A 16,939-nucleotide genomic window follows, 5' to 3' on the forward strand; every position below is an offset into this window, starting at 1 on the left:
GCGGATGAATCTTTTGTCTTTGCACGTTTGCAACAAGTACGGCCGATGCATTCTTTTACGCATATTTTAAAATACAATTGTTTTATTTCAACCTAAATCTAAGATTTCCAGTATTGGAATCGAGGTCGGTATCTGCCCCCTGAGAAAATAATACATATCCAACGGATTGGCATCTGCCCTTCGAGAAAATAATATATATCCAATGCCCGTTCGTATCGAGCTAAATGACATAAAATGTAGAAAAATTTTCAAAAATGTAGAAAAATAAGAATAAAAATTACTTACATATGAAGCCTAAAAACTTTTAAAAAATATATTAACTTATTTAAAATTTAAATCTTTGATGAATATCGAGCTAGTTCTCGTAAATTTCTATAGTCTTCATTCTCATAATCACCGTAAGTTTCTAAATATGATGTTTGAGGCCTAATACTCCAAAAAGAGATTTCATCGTACTAGTCATATTGTATATATCTTATTGTGTGACTTGTGTCTCGGGAGAATAATAACTAGCATATAGATCTTGTGTCCGAGAATATTGAAGATACTAAACATAATAACTAGCATATGAATCCTAAAATTACTCTAAATAGTAAATACTTGATGTACCATAATTATAAGAAGCAATATTTTTATGACGACGTTGTTAATATATATGTACATCCTCAATTTCTATCTTCAATCCTTATGCCTCCTTGACTTTCCTCAACAAATGTAGATGGGACGATCTCACCACTAAGTGTATTATCATGATTATGACTAGTATTAGTAGGTATAGTATCTTTCACTGCTGAATAACTCGTACCAGCATTTGCCCTTGTTGTAGTCTCCCTTAATATCTCATTTAACTATGCGTTATTTTTGTCATCTAATAATACGTTCTCTATTTCTCTGATCCATAGAATCAAGGGGTCTTCTTCATCAAAAATATAATTTAAATCAATCAATTGTTTATTTTTTATCATTTTTCTTAAATTTCTCTTCCTCAATCTCATATTATAATGACAAAAAATTAACTTCTCTAATCTTTTCATTCAATCGATTGCGTGTTTTTTTTTAATTAAGGTAAAAGTAGCTCAATTTCTTTTATACTATGGTGAAGACACAGTTTAGCTTAAAACTCTTATTTGCTATTAGTGTCAAATTTGATGTCTCCTCTCATCCATAGATAGACCACCATTTAGCTAAAGTGTTATGAGATTAGTTGCAACAACTTTAGCAATACTTAATTACTCAGCTCTCAATCTATATCCTTCTATCTGAAATCAGAAATATATTATTGCATACTGATTTTATTAAAAATTAAAATTTGAAACAAATAATAATAAAATTATTTAATTGAATCATAATTCACTTCTTTATCGCAAATGATTTATTTATAAATATCGAGCTCAAGCCTACTGATTGCCTTCCTAACTTCCAACAATACTTCAGTATCATTATTGATATTTGTAGAAAAATTAAAATCTTGGATTAATAAAAAATACCTTGTAGAAATTTAAAATTTATAAGAATTTAAATTTTTAAATATTTATGAATAAAAGTAACTAGTAAATTAAAACTTAAAACATGATGATTAATGCAGATAAATTATTTTATTATCTACTTTATTTTATATTGGTTTATTTATTTAATTAGGTATTAGTTCCTTAATTAATGTAGATAAATTATTTAGACATTAATTATGTTCATAATAATATATATATTCTTCAACATGATGATTATTAATTTTAATTAGTATAATTAATGATTAATGAGGTTATAACTATTACGCATAAATATAGGTAATACTTATATTTATTTATTTATATTAGATTTATGAATTTTAAGTAATTTTAACAATTTATTATATACTATTGTGTGTAGAATAAGATACTTAGTCTTGTTAATTAATTAATTTATTTATTCTTTGGCGTAATTAAGTAAATACTATATATAATTTGTGATTAATCAAAATAGACTAAGAATTATAAATTTATTATAAAATAAAACTTATCTATACTTATATCTTATTTATAATTATTTAGCTTTTACTTTATAATTATATATTTAAAATATTATAAATAAAAAGAAACAAACATTTCTCCTTATGTTATAACTAGCATGTTATGATAATAATATAATTATAGTATTTGAATCGTATCTATAATATATACCTAGTTATGTAATCGAAAATAAAAGAGAAGTGATTCTAAACCTAATAAACAGTTATATTTTACTTGAATTAATTCTAATTAGATAAACGACTAACTTCATGGTACTTAAATATTTTCAGACCTCGAACTCCTTTATGTGAGACCCCATGGATCCTAACGATGAGTTGATATTTGACTGACGAACGTGAGAGATGCGTGATTCCTGTCTTCTGATCAAACTATGAGTAGTCTTATCCCCCTAGACGCCTTTCTCAAATTAGGATATATTATATATTTTGTATATGCATGTTTTGGCCTCTAACATGATTATATGACTTTATCTAGAGATGATTTCAGTTAAGTATATTTTATCATGCATTTGATTAGGCTGATCTAGGATATGAATACATTGGTGATATATAGAGATAATTGAGATAATTATACGATTATAATTTTATATCGAGATGATCTCTAGCATGAGTGTGCATGTGATAGACTAATAGGAGTATGCATGTGTTAGATACATGGTTGAAGACTACATTGCATTATTTTTCTCTTGATTCCTATTCTACTTAAATTCATGTTATGTATTGACTCGTTATCATACTGGATATATGCATATGATCTGTCATTTAGAAGGAAATCATAACATGTAATTGATAGAAAAGTTGATAGAAAGCGTGAGGATACCCGAGTGGGCGCAAGGGTTAGGACGCGCTTGGTGGATGATTGATCGCTCGACAAATTCGCAATCTTGTTGGCCTTACGTCCGAGGTCGTTAGTCTGTGTGCGCAGCAGACATTCAAACACATACCGTTTGTCATGGAATATGTGGCGAGTTATCCTCACGAGGTTTCTATCAGCTAGGAGGGTCCCCGATCTGGATGGATGTTGATACCCTAGGGTGGCGAGGTATGGTTATATTTGAGACACTCTTGCGGGTGGTGGGGTATGCTCTGAGCCTTCGGATATGATATTGAGACCGGGTACCGGGTGTTGACTATGTACAGTGGTCTAGTATGATGATAACATATAGAGATGTGACTGAGATATTGAGAAATGCATATGATTTCATTATCATCTGATTACCTAATTATCGAGTGGTCAATATACATCATATATGGTTGCATTTGATATCATAGCATGATCATAGTCGGCATGCATTATGTGTCATATGTGAGGGAGAGTTATCATAATAATATGACATGGAGATTTGTTTACTTATTGTCGAGAATTATATACTTTTATCAGTTATGACATGTTATTTACTTTTCATTTATATATTATTGAGGATATATTCATATATTCATTCATGGCATGATGCTCTTTCTGATTTATATTATCCAGTACATGATTTACTCTCTGTTTGGCATCACTGATTCGGGGTAAGGTTTATTCACTGAGCTTTTTGCTCATGACTTTATTTATTTATTTTCTAACCTCTTTACGTATGTGGTACGTGATAGCGACTTAAGATATATTGAGAAAATATTTTAGAGCGATGATGAGGTGAGCTATAGATGCGAGACGATATAGATGATAGTTTATATAGAAATTGAGTTGTACCAGTATTTGATATTTGTACTCTTTTGTATTAGACGATGATTTGTATAATACAGGTCGAATCAAGTGTACTCTTGTATTAGTTGTATCTTAATGGTTTGTTGTGGCCTGTGTGAGTCCTACTAGATTATGTAGTAGTCTAGTGTATATTATTATAGATTTGGATATTCATATGTTAACATATTTATTTGGTGATGGATTATGTGATCATAGATATGTTAGCAGGTTTTATTTGATGATGTCATGATTATATGTGCATAGGAGAGTATCTGTGCATGATGGGCCCCGCCTGACCTGTTGCGTATGTCGCACGTGCCGTGTGGGCGCGTGGGCGCGTAGGCGCGCACATGCCTATGTCGGGCAGGGGCGTTACAATTATTACTATATCATTCTTGAAATGAGCAGTAACATCCACAAATTATCAACTACATTGAAAGAAATATATTTGTAGAAAAAAATTTAGAGATAATCCTACCAATGTATTTCTTTGTATTTTTAATTCTTTTAAGAGCTATCTTGATGAAAATTTGTGTATAAATTATTTTTTTGAAAATATGTATCCATTGGTCCAAAATTTTTACTCTGTTGTAACACCAGGAGTTCTAAGGGTAGATGTGCTGCCTCCATATTCTCTATCTCCCTATATATGAACTTATTTAAATCACCAATGTTTCTTTTCATATCTTCCTTATGTTTAGGCATATTTTTTTTTATCTTTTTTATTATCCTCATCATCTGTCTCTCCTCATCATCCTCCCAATTCTGCTCACTACTATCATTATTATTATGTACAGGATTATGTATTAATTTTTCATGAATCATTGACTCTCTATTATGTAGATTGTTTATCATTTTTTTTGCCAATTATATGAGTCATCATCTGTTTTCTAACTTCTAAAGACTCCTAAGTGCAAGCTGCTATATTTCCTTGACTTCTAGCCAAATATTTTTTTTAAATAGTTGATACTATCACTCATTTTCTTTCCACATTAGTTGCATTTAACAAGTCTTTTTATCTTGTCCAATAATGCTGCAATATTACCATCCAATGTTAGTATTATATAATTTCTCTTTTGAAGCAATTCATATTTTATGTTTTTCACTGTAACTTTGTAACTAAAAAATATAAATCAAAATCAAAATAAAACATAAAAAAATTAAAAATTTATGAAAATAAAACCCTCTTCAATTCTTTGTATTTAGTTCTTTCCAATTTCCACATTCCACGTTCCACATTCCACCCTTCTCTATCTCTCTCAGGTTATCAACAGCAGCACCTGCTGCTGCTTCACCACACTAGTAGCACACTATCACTTTAGTTGTGGTGAAGCAACAACAGTACCTAAAAAAAAGAGAAAGAAAGGAATTAGAAACAAAAAAAAAAACTAACCTGAGGTCAAGGTCGTCCGATCTCACTCGAAATGAGCTGAACTTGGGAACCTTGGCTAAAACATTATATAGCTAACTCAAAATATTTTGAGCATAATTAGATCCTTCTAAAATTTCAAACAAAAATACATAAATATTATTTACATTTTTATTTTAAATAAGTAGATAGCTAACGAATATTTCAAAATATTATGTTATTTGAATAGGATAAATAAAAATAGATAAGCACACAAAAAAAAATATATATATAGAAAAATTTCTTGTTTGAGATATTATATATTTTTTCTATTATTATAGGTATCTTCTGAATTAGTTTAGGGACCCTTAATCTAGTTCAGTAATCAAATATCTTTTTATTATTTTTATCAACAAAGTTTAATCTCTAAAAAATTAAAACTATAAAAATAAGACCAAGACTTAGCCTCAAACCAGACAAGCCCTATGAGTTTAGATTTTAGACGCAACCTCTGCTGTTGGGAGTGAAATAGGCCATCATATAAATTGAGTCTATACATAACTATTAAGCCCTTGACTTTGACCAAGGGCTCCCAAAGCCTTATGGGCCTGGCCAACTTGGGCCCCAAACTTAAGGTTATTCAAACTTGCATGTTGTTAGGGGGACTAGGTGCCCTAAAATCTAATAAATGACTTTATTTTAAAATATAAATACTATTTTTTAAAATTATATTTTATACCACACTAATTCAATTGTCAATTTACTCTTAACAGTTATCTCATCAATCTACTTTATATTAAATCGAAGATTATTTATCGTAATTTCATAAAAGATAAGTAACTTGTTTTCCATTTATTTATTTATTTTGTCATATCAAAATTAATTATTATACTTTTATTTAAAATACAAGTAAATATAACAATAATTATTATTAGAATAAAAGTCTCATTTTGTGTATCATCCCATATAGTAAATCTTTAAAACATTTTCTTTTTAAGTGACATCCATTAAGACCTAAGTAGGGCCCAAAACCATTTTTGAGCTCATCTATAAACCCCTTAAAAGAAAAGAAAAAACCTCCTCCAAATCCAGCTTAATTATATTGTTGGAAATTCTTTTAGTTAATTCCTTTTAGATCTTAAAAGTTTGTCATATTATTATTATTATTATTATTATTGGAAATTTTTTGAAGAATCTATCATATAATTAATTCATATTCTTTCATGCATATCTCACCATGGCTGTGACCTTCCACCAGCTCAATTCTTTTCAACATTCCAAATGACATATGCCATTTTGAATTCAGAGCTCAGAGCACCAAATCCCACTACACAACCTGACAAAAGAAACATACATTGGTTTCATATCTAAGCAATGAAAAGGCCAAGTGAGAGAGAGAGAGAGATATATATATATATGAAGACAAGAAAAGTTCAAGTGGTAGTTAGCATCAGATAGGAGAGGGTTGGAGTAGTCATCCTAAAATGATAATATTCTCCACTAAGGTATAAATCCAAGGGAATAGGAGATATATAAGAAGATGAAAATGAGGGTGGAAGGTCAAGCTAAGCTACTTCGATCCTTTTTGACTACTTCAGTTGCATAGTGTGAATTGAGGTTTGGCGACCAATTTGGACACGGTGCTTCAAAATAATTGTGATAGTAATTGATATATATAATATATCCCTGTGGAATTTTATTTTATTTTTAATAAAAGTCGGTAGCCGTAGGGTTTTATTAAGAGGTTACTCAAATCGGTCGATATTTTACAAACATGAACTACGATATAGTTATCACTACTAGTGTAACAAACCTTGATAAAAGAGAAGATATATTCATCTAATATATTTTCAAATAATATAGATAGAGAGAGACTAGTCTTGTTTGTTTGAATAAAATAAAAGAAAGGAAAGCTCTATGAAATGTGGATTTTAGAAGATGAAAATGATTTGTGCTTCAGTATTCTAAATTTTAAACATGGATGGAAAGGAGTGGTCCTTGTGGGGGTACATATTCTTTGTGTTTTATTAGGAAAATTTGGATCCAATGCCCCCACCTTTTTCATGTATTTGTGATTTATATTTTTTAAATTGCAATTTGTGTTTTATAAAATATTTATAGAACACACCCTGATGTTAGGTATAGTAATTGAATTTGATCAAACACTTAGGTTAAATTTATTACATTAAGAAAGATATACAAATATTTTTATTCGACCTAAACTCATCTTCTCATCTCAGAACCTTATCTCTTTGTTCCATCTCACTTTGTTTATCATTCAGTGATCTCTTGTTAGTCCACTGTTTATAGACGTAGCTCATCGTTGCCCTTCTTTGGGACAATATTTTTCTTCTATTTTAGTTTTGAGATTTTGGTGAAAGAAGAAGTATCATTCTACCGTAGGAAAAAAAAATAAGAACATTTTAGTCATTTTAATAGACAAACTTATTGAGCTTGACAAAATAGTATTTATATAGTGGTAGCATTAAAATAATATAAGGAGTGTTGTACATACACATCATGAAACATACGGTGCAATTTATAAATATTAAAAATATAGGATATAAAATTATAAATATATAAAATGTAGGATGTAAAGGAGAGGAGAGCAGGAAGAACACTGCTCCCTTCCCCTTCAAGCGATAATGAGAGAGAAAATCCCTCTGGGAGGAAAAGGAAAATCTTTGTGCCAAACCCTAGCAGAGTTGGGGCCGGTACAGAAGAAAGTTCGTGACAAAGATATTCAATAAGAAGCTTTCTATGAATCAATATGGCATGCTATATACATGTAATATATATATATCTTTCACACGTTATTTGATGCTTCCAAATTTGAGCGAAGAAAGTCTTCTTTCTAACTGTTTACATCTAGTTGGAAAATTTATAAAGACTATGCTTATAAACACATTCATTACAAATACTCTATAAAAACGTTTTACGTGGCATCATCCTGCCTGTTTGGCCTTCCTTTGTTTTCAATTCCCTAGGGTCACAATCAATAGAATTCAACACGCAAAAATCGCTGAGGAGTCCACATCCTACACTAAATCTTATATACATTTCCTATTGTTAGACTGGTCAATTACTCTTACCTAATATTTTAGTCAATGAATTCAACTAATTAAGGTTGTAAGTTCTAGCTCCTTTGAATTTGGTTGAGGATTTAATGGACTCCTATCTATCGATTAGGAATCCCTTATTTATAACATAATTTATGGTTTATTGTTAAACACCTCCTAAATTTAGTACAACTCAAAATATGGTTTAACATCCTCTCATGTGACCCCTTAATATAATATATAATTTTGGTCCATAATGAATATTTTAATATGGTTAATATTTCCCTAACTATTGGTGTTGTGATTTAGTAGGTAACACATCTTATATTCTATCATCTGTCCATGTGCCGCAGTAGGGGCTAAATAGCATCGAGTATATTATAGTCAGTTTAGGTTTTACTGATCTTTTTTAGCAATTGTCGAGCATAAGTAATCTTAGGTATAGATACTTTATTCGACAATGGTAAATTCTAGGGGTCGTCAACTCATTATATATATTGCTTGACCAGTATTTATGCACCCGCCGCTCGTTGATCGTCGCCCGCTTTGTGCCCTAGCCTCCAAGAGAGAGAGAGAGAGAGAGAGAGAGAGAGAGAGAGAGAGAGAGAGAGAGAGAGAGAGAGAGAGAGAGAGAGAGAGAGGGTTTAAAATTTAAGTTGCGAATTCAGATTCGAATCTCTTAAGGGCTAGGGCACGAAGTGGGCGGCGATCGGTGAGCGACGGCGATGGCGACGACGACTACAATGACAAATGTGAGTATCCTTTACCTCTTTTTCTTACGGCACGGCTGGCAAGTGCCGTGCTGTGCCGGCCGGTGGTCAGCACGGTCCGTGCCTGTGGCACGGCCATCGTTGGCTAAAATATTAGTTTGTAAGTCCTTTTGAACATTGTTTCCATATAATAAAAACAAAGATACTAACATAATAATAAAATTGAATATTTGATACTTCAAATGTCTAATAGCATACTGTTTCTATAAAATAACGTGATCAAAAGAATGACAAAGTGTATCCCTTAACTAGTCAATAAAGGAGAAGGAACATAGATAATTACTAAAATATTTTTAATAGTAAAAGCACTAATACATTTCTAAAAACATTAAGGATATTTTTCATATTTAATTTAAATTTAACATTATTTTATCCATGGTCATTATTACACTCTCTATCTTAGTAATGCAATCAAACACAAATCATATGAATAAGAATAACTCCCCTCTAAAATCATAAATAAAATATAAATATAGTGCCATGAATAAATTATCTTAGTCTTCAACTAAATTATTTGTTCCATTTAAATTAGAAGGAATATATCTCAAAGTGCACACTGAGAACATCATCAATGGTCCCTTTTCTTGGGATCCTTAATTGATATGGTTTGACAGTGGATATAACTTTTATGACAGAGAAAATAATAAGATAAAATAGATGGTGGAGTTGGTATAGTTAGAGGGTAGTAAACATGTTGCAATCTCTCAACCTAATGTACTTCTAATTGACAAAGCTTGAGCTCCAAAGAGCTATCTAAGTGTTCATTGTGTCCAAACACAACAAAATTGTTTAAAGTCAAAGTGTATGAGGTAATCAAATTTCTAAACTATAATTTGCCAAAATTAAAGTAAGTCTGCTATGTCTTAATGCATCGTCAAATATGTGCGAGTAAATTAACTCGATAGTTCTTATCATGTCATTTTCATTGTGTAAAACTTTTATATATGAGTTCGGACGAGATCACAATCAATATTCTCCTACGCAGGATGATATTTAATTTTTTTATTTTATTAAAAAGTTAAATGACATTCTCACACTCTAGCTACCTAATAAGAAGCTAAACTAATTAACTTAATTGTAAAGCATTTTGGCCACCCTATTGCTTAAACCGAATTGGAATAAAATATATATAGTTCTTATAAACTATCCAAATTAAAATGAACACTGCAATTGATGTTTAATTATGAGACAAGCAATTAATATTTTTTTAAATCTAGTTATATTTGTCTCGTAGATTAATTAAATATAATAAAATATAATCCTAAATTTAGTTATATTTATTTTATTTTATGTAAATACGAGCAAAAGCTAAAAAAGAGAGCAAATTTATAACTCTTTCCCGGTGAGGAGAGGGTGAGACTTCTCATCATCGGACGACAAGAAATGTCAACCAACTAGTCCACCGAACCGAACCAAAAGTCAAAAAAGCTAAAGGGGAGAAAATACTACGAAATAATATTAAAAGGTTATTTTTTTAATAAAAAAATAGTAATATTAAAAGCTTGCCATCCTTTTCCCTTAACATACGTCTCCGATCGTCCGCATCCCAGACTGCACGAATGTTTCTCGGATTCTCCAACTTTTATATAAGTTTTGACGGCCGAAGTAGGTCCAGGACGTACACTTCCTGCAACCGTTTTTGTAGGGAATCCTCTCTCTTTTTCCCGAAAGGCATCGCTTTAATCGTACTATAGAAATTTAAAATAAAAAGTAATGATAAAAAGAAAAAAAAAAATTAAAAGCTTAGTATTAAAAACCCTTCCAACGAACCTCATCTCTCTACTCCACTTCTCTCTTCTTCTCTCTCTCTCTCTCTCTCTCTCTCCTCTTTTACCCACCTCGCCAAGCTCTCATCTCTTGTCCTCTTGTTCTGATCTGCTTCCCTCCTCTTCCCCTCATTTAAGCTCTCGCCTCTTCCCCCATTTATTGCTCTTTATTATTACCTACAGCGAAGAAGATAAAGGAGCCATTTTTGGTTTTCTGGCGTTCAAATTTTGCAGACTAGAGCAGATGATTCAACCCCGGATGCCAGATCGAGATGTCGGGAGCCGGAATGGGGATTGGGTCTTCTTCTTCGATTTCTTTCTCGTCCTTTTGAGTTGGAGATTTCAAATCTTGCACTGATTTCGCCTTTCAGGTCTCTAATTTTTATCCTGAGGAACAAGACCCGTGTTTTGAATTTTGAAAACGAGCCCTAGATCTTGAGAATTTTCTCTCCAAAATTGAATTATTATTTTGTTTTTCGCGCTTCTAGCTTGGTCAAAGCCGAGAATGGTGGCTGACCCGTTAATCCACAAGATGCGGACTGCCTTCTCCTTTGACCACTCGTCTTCGACCACTACCGCCAAGAAGAAGAAGACCAAGAAGCCGTCTCCGGCTCCGGGAGCCGGAGATGGCGCCGCCACCAAGGTTGGGATACTATCTTTCGAGGTCGCCAACGCCATGTCCCGCGCCGTCAATCTCTACCGCTCCCTATCGGATTCGGAGCTCTCTCGTCTCCGGTCAGAAACCTTCTCCTCACACGGCGTCCGCCTCCTCGTCTCATCCCATGACCCCTTCCTCCTCTCCCTTGCCCTCGCCGAGAAGCTCGACGACCTCAACCGCGTCGCCTCCGTTGCCTCTCGCCTCGGCAGACGCTGCTCCCACCCTGCTCTCCTCGGCTTCGAGCACGTCTACGCCGACCTCCTCGCCGGCCACGTCAACCCCTCTGGTCTCCTCTTCCTCTCCCGCGACGTTGACGCCAACGCCATCGTCCGGAAAATGGAGCGCCTCGCTGGGTCTACCGCCGCACTGTACGCCGAGCTTGAAGTCCTTGCGGAGCTCGAGCAATCCGCCAAAAGATTTCCCCCAACTCCGGTCAACGACGAAACCCGCCGCACGTTGGAGCATAAGATCAGGTGGCAGCGCCAGGATGTTCGCCACCTCCGGGACGCATCCCTTTGGAACCAGACCTACGACAAGGTTGTTCTTTTATTATCCCGGGCAGTCTGCGCCATCCATTCCCGCATCCGGTTGGTGTTTGGGGAAACGCTTCTTGGATTACATTGCCTTTTCCCAGATCAAAGAGGACCACTTTCGGGGCAAATTGTGCCCAATTCGGGGGCAATTAAATCAAAAACAGAGGTCGAGATTGAGAAGAAGTATTTACCAAGGGATGGACTCCGGCTCCATTGTGGGGCGAGCCCCGGGAGACTATTCATGGAGTGCCTCAGCTTGAGCAGCTCCGTTTTGGATAGTGAGGAGCATTTTGAGAATGAGAGTTGCCTGAGCCATGCTGAAACAGGCACTTTGATCCCCCCCAGTGGTGAACAGGGACAGAGGGAGAGCAGCAAGAGTGGAAAAAAATTGCACTTTGGGCCAAAGAGTAGGTTGACTATGTTTGCGCCACCCTCTACGATTGGTGGTTCAGCTCTTGCTTTGCATTATGCGAATGTCATAATTATCATAGAGAAGTTACTCCGTTACCCGCATCTGGTTGGAGAAGAGGCGAGGGATGATCTCTACCAAATGCTGCCTTCTAGTTTAAGGATGGGTTTGAGGAAGAGTCTCAAGTCCTATGTGAAGAATTTGGCTATTTATGATGCTCCTCTTGCACATGACTGGAAAGAAGCACTCGAGAAAATATTGGTCTGGCTTGCGCCAATGGCTCACAATATGATCCGGTGGCAGACCGAGCGCAACTTTGAGCAGCAGCAGATTGTTTTGAAGGGGAGTGTTCTACTTCTGCAAACATTGTATTTTGCTGATAGGGAGAAAGCAGAAGCTGTTATATGTGAATTGCTTGTTGGTTTGAATTATATTTGTCGGTATGAGCAGCAGCAGAATGCTTTGTTGGATTGTGCAAGTAGTCTGGATTTTGAGGATTGTATGGAGTGGCATATGCAGTAATTAGGTCAGGTTACTGCATATTCTTTTAGTGTAGAAGGAAAAAAGAGAGAGTTGTTTGGAAATTGGGATTTTTTCATCAAAGGTTTGAGTGATAAACCTAGAGTTTGGTAGTGTTGTTTCATTTGAAGGTTCTGCAAATCTAACTCTGAATGTATATAACTCCTGTTAAAAAAATATACTATTTACCATAAGACAGATTCACCATTAGTACTCTTTCTTGGACAATGTTATATGTTATGGAAGTCATTGAAATTGATATGCTGATACTTCTTGAAATCTCTATCTTAGATTTAGAATTTATTCCTCCACAATCTATTGAATGTTACACGAAATAAAATTCTATTTAATGCATATAACGATAGACATTTCCAGGAAAGAATTTTATTATTGATATGAGACAACAATTTGTTCAAGTGTCATTTCATCTATTATACTGCTGGGATTCTGACTCTCCAGTTGCTTCCTTTTCTTTTCAAGGTGTGTAGCTCATGAGATTCCTGTGGACTACATTAGCACATTATTATACATTATGTGCAACATAGTATGCATGAAGAACATTGTAAAATTACTAGGTACTGTTTGGTATTACATTTAGTACAGTTTGATACTCACAAGAATTTTCTACAGAAATATTTCTCATTTTGCCTATTTGGTCAGACTTTCAGCTACTCTTGATTACAATAGTTATAGTTACATTTCATATCTTCGAAATGAAGATTATTATTATTATTACTACTTTTCATTCTTGGTCATTTCTATAGTGGTTACAGTCTTATAGCTGTCTAGTTTAATAGCTCACCTGCTATCCACTCCAGTTCAATACTTTTCCAGAACAATTTTTGAGGAGATCATTCTTTTATGCCACACACAAACAAACAGAGAATCTTCTTGCAGTTCTTCATGCCTTCTGGGTTCAGTAGACCTATTGCAAGTTCATATTATAATCACAACAAGGTACTCCTGTCTCCAGTTCACACATGCATGATAACATTATTTTCTAAGCTATCCTGCTGTTATCAAGCCATCTCTTACGATGTACTTTAACAATGTTTTGATTTGTATATTTTCTTGTTCTCGGGGAAGATTCTGATTTGTATAATGTTGAGATAAGTTCCCACGTTCCTATTATGGACTACATCCTTGACTAGTCTCTGTTCTCTGATTCCATTTACGTTGTTTCTTATTTGTTTCCCTCATTACCACTTATTCTCAGCAAAAGTGGATCTTGAGTTGAATAACTTCTCAACAACTTCAGTGGCTGAACTACTTACTTCATCTCTGTAGTTGTTAATTTATGTCGAACATATTTAACAAGGTAGAGGCATTTTAGTATGCAAATCAGGTTCATAAAAGATGAGGCACTAATTACTCAAATAAGTTCTTCCACTGACTAAATAAACATACAGTGATCATTTCCGAACTCATATGTGGAGGCATCATGGAGATATCAAACAAAGACTTAAACATATTGAGTTTCCACATCATGTTGCTCTTGCTTTTGCATGACAGGGTACTCTGTCTCTGGATATCAAAAGCTCAAAAAGATAGGTGCATGGAGTGACATCCACGTGAACTCGATTGCAGCTAATAATGGTTACACAAGTTTAGATACAAGAGTGCTACCGGCAGCAGAAAGATCAAATGGTGAAGAATAGAAGAAAAGAAAGGTTTCACTGGTTCATTTGACTTTTTTTTTTCTCTCTTTTCTCTGAATCCCTATATGGGCCGTTGGCCATGGCATTTATGGAAGCAATCCAGCTTCACTGCTTGGATGTTGACCTTGTAGTTGAAGCCTTTAAGAGGGCAATCAAAGTTGGATACAGTGGTGGTTAAATGAGGGGGTGAGTTGGGAAGTTAGGCTCTCTCATGTGATCTTTTGGTGATGGGAGTTATAGCACATTAAAATCTCTTCTGCCACACTATGTCCATTAACTCCTCAGTATTATTCATTGCAGAACTCCACTGTGAGTATTGCTGCAACCTCCTGTTCCTTTGGATGCTCATCTCGTAGATCTCTTCTGGGTCTTTTGTTTCAGCCAGGATAAGATTCAAATTTGAATTTATCCGTCCTTTTATTGGCAGATCTTGGTCTCATGAGCTCAGCAATAATTTTTATATGACCACCATGGCTATCAAATTACTCGCACCAAATGTCTTATAAAGTAATCCAGAATTATTGAACACGCTAATCTTAGAACCTTACGACCTTACATCATGAAAGGAAAAAAGAAACAAACAAGGGTGGCAGATTAAAAAAGCCCTTCGGCCGTATCAAAGTTGGGTCCTTGTGTTTTATCCTGCTAGGATAAGTTATGATTACCTGGATAAAGTTACAAAGAAAAACGAACCTCCTTTTTGGTCGCATTTTCTACTCTCATGGATAGGGGGAGATCTATCTATCAAGGTTAGGGGTGAAAACGGATCGGATACAGATCGGATAGTGCTCAACCCATATCCGGATCCGTATTTTTAGTTCGGATACGGATTCGGATACGGATATTAGACGGATAGCAAAATTTAAAACCATATCCTGATTAAACGGATACGGATAATTTTCGGATAAAAGATCGGATCTTAAACAGATATTAATTAAATTTAAAATAATTATAATATTTTATTTAAATATAATTAACACAAAATTATTAAGAGTTTTACAATAAAATTTTTTTTTGTATGTCAAATATATAAAATTAGAGAAATTAATCTATATAAATAATATATAACATATTATTAGTAATAATATTAATACTTACTATTTAAATAAGCAAACTAAAAACTGTAAATTATTTAAAAAAATATGCGGATAAACGGATATTCGATATCCGTATCCGAATCCGAAAAATTTATCCGACCCGTATCCGAATCCGTATCCGAATTTTTTTAAAAAATTCTATCCGTATCCGAATCCGAATCCGAGTCGGATAGAATTTTTTTATCCGAATCCGATCCGAGTCGGGTCGGATAGCGGATCGGGTCGGAGTTAATCCGACCCGTTTTCACCCCTAATCAAGGTGCTTCATATATCCGACTTCCTTTATAACATAACACTCTGTTTCTCGAAGTTGCTTCTTATATGAGTATTTCTATCAGATATCCTGCACAAAAGAGAAAAGAAAAGAAAAAATTTCCAACTGAATTCTAATCTCGTTGTCGGAGGAGTTACACGAGAAATAAGGCTGGCCTCATAATTGTGTTCTAAATAACTTTTTACCCTGAAAAAGCTTGAAGGGAAAGAATTGCAGAGCGATCATTTACCATCAGTTTGAGTCGTATTTCTTTTCGCATTCTTTTACATTCTTGCCGACGCATGCTTCAGCTATTGAGTGGTTTTTCTTTTTAATGGTGGGTCAAACTGTTCGGCCATGCTTAATTCTTTGATCTTTGGGAACTCTAGTGGTCCCTTTTCTCTCTCCCTCTCTCTCAATTATTCAGCATTGGTCCTCATTTTTTAACTGCTATTAGTTCTCGTGAGTGATGTCTGATGGAGGCAAACAATGCAAGTTGTCTGGAATCAAAAGAACAACATTATTATTGTTATTACTACTAGATTCATCGAAATTCACGAGTACAGATAAGGTCCAAATGAAAGCAGGCTATGATATGAGCTACAGTGTTATTACGCCGACTCGCATAACGGACTCTGAGTGAGGTTAGGAAAACAAGGATAACCACCAGCTTAAGCATTCGTCAACAATGGAGAGAATGGCCCAATCGATCCAGTTCCAGCATCTTCTTCCAAAGACTCTTTAGGCCAAGTTAGTTGAAGAGAGATGAGAGCTCCAGGAGAAGGGTGGCCATCGAGCTTTAAAGCAAGCCCTGCCAGTGAAACCATGCAGCACGAGCAAACTGGCAACTGAGGAAGAGGTGCTTCACAGTTTTCTGACTCTCTATTGCCTAAGAGATTGAAGGGTTGGCTTTGACAGAGATTGCACCAAATATACCCCCCTCCAAAGGAAGGAGCTAACCTCAAGGAAGAGCTCCCTTATCTTGCATCTATCTTGTAGTGTAACAACCCAGTCTTTCCAAGAGCTTCCATATTAGCAGAAGAATGTTAAAAATCTCTGCTGCAGCAGACTCAGCACAAGCCTATTCAATGGTTTAGAAGTTCGATTGACAAATCTAGCCTATAATCTCTCTAACAAATTGTGCAGTTTCCATCATGGTTGAAAGCCTCAGATC

At 34.5% G+C, this 16,939-nt stretch overlaps 1 protein-coding gene across 1 annotated transcript; it reads left to right on the forward strand.

Moving 5' to 3' along the window:
* The first annotated feature begins 10,645 nt into the window (after positions 1-10,645).
* Positions 10,646-12,936, forward strand: LOC140763320 (protein PSK SIMULATOR 1). The gene is made up of 2 exons (XM_073101449.1): positions 10,646-11,009; positions 11,127-12,936. Exon 2 carries the CDS (start codon positions 11,144-11,146, stop codon positions 12,758-12,760), a length of 1,617 nt encoding a protein of 538 aa, XP_072957550.1. The 5' UTR covers positions 10,646-11,009; positions 11,127-11,143; the 3' UTR covers positions 12,761-12,936.
* Positions 12,937-16,939: the final 4,003 nt, after the last annotated feature.

The sequence above is a fragment of the Typha angustifolia genome, chromosome 7 (assembly GCF_048772165.1).
Source record: "Typha angustifolia cultivar Huaian chromosome 7, ASM4877216v1, whole genome shotgun sequence".
In the NCBI taxonomy this organism is placed as follows: domain Eukaryota; kingdom Viridiplantae; phylum Streptophyta; class Magnoliopsida; order Poales; family Typhaceae; genus Typha; species Typha angustifolia.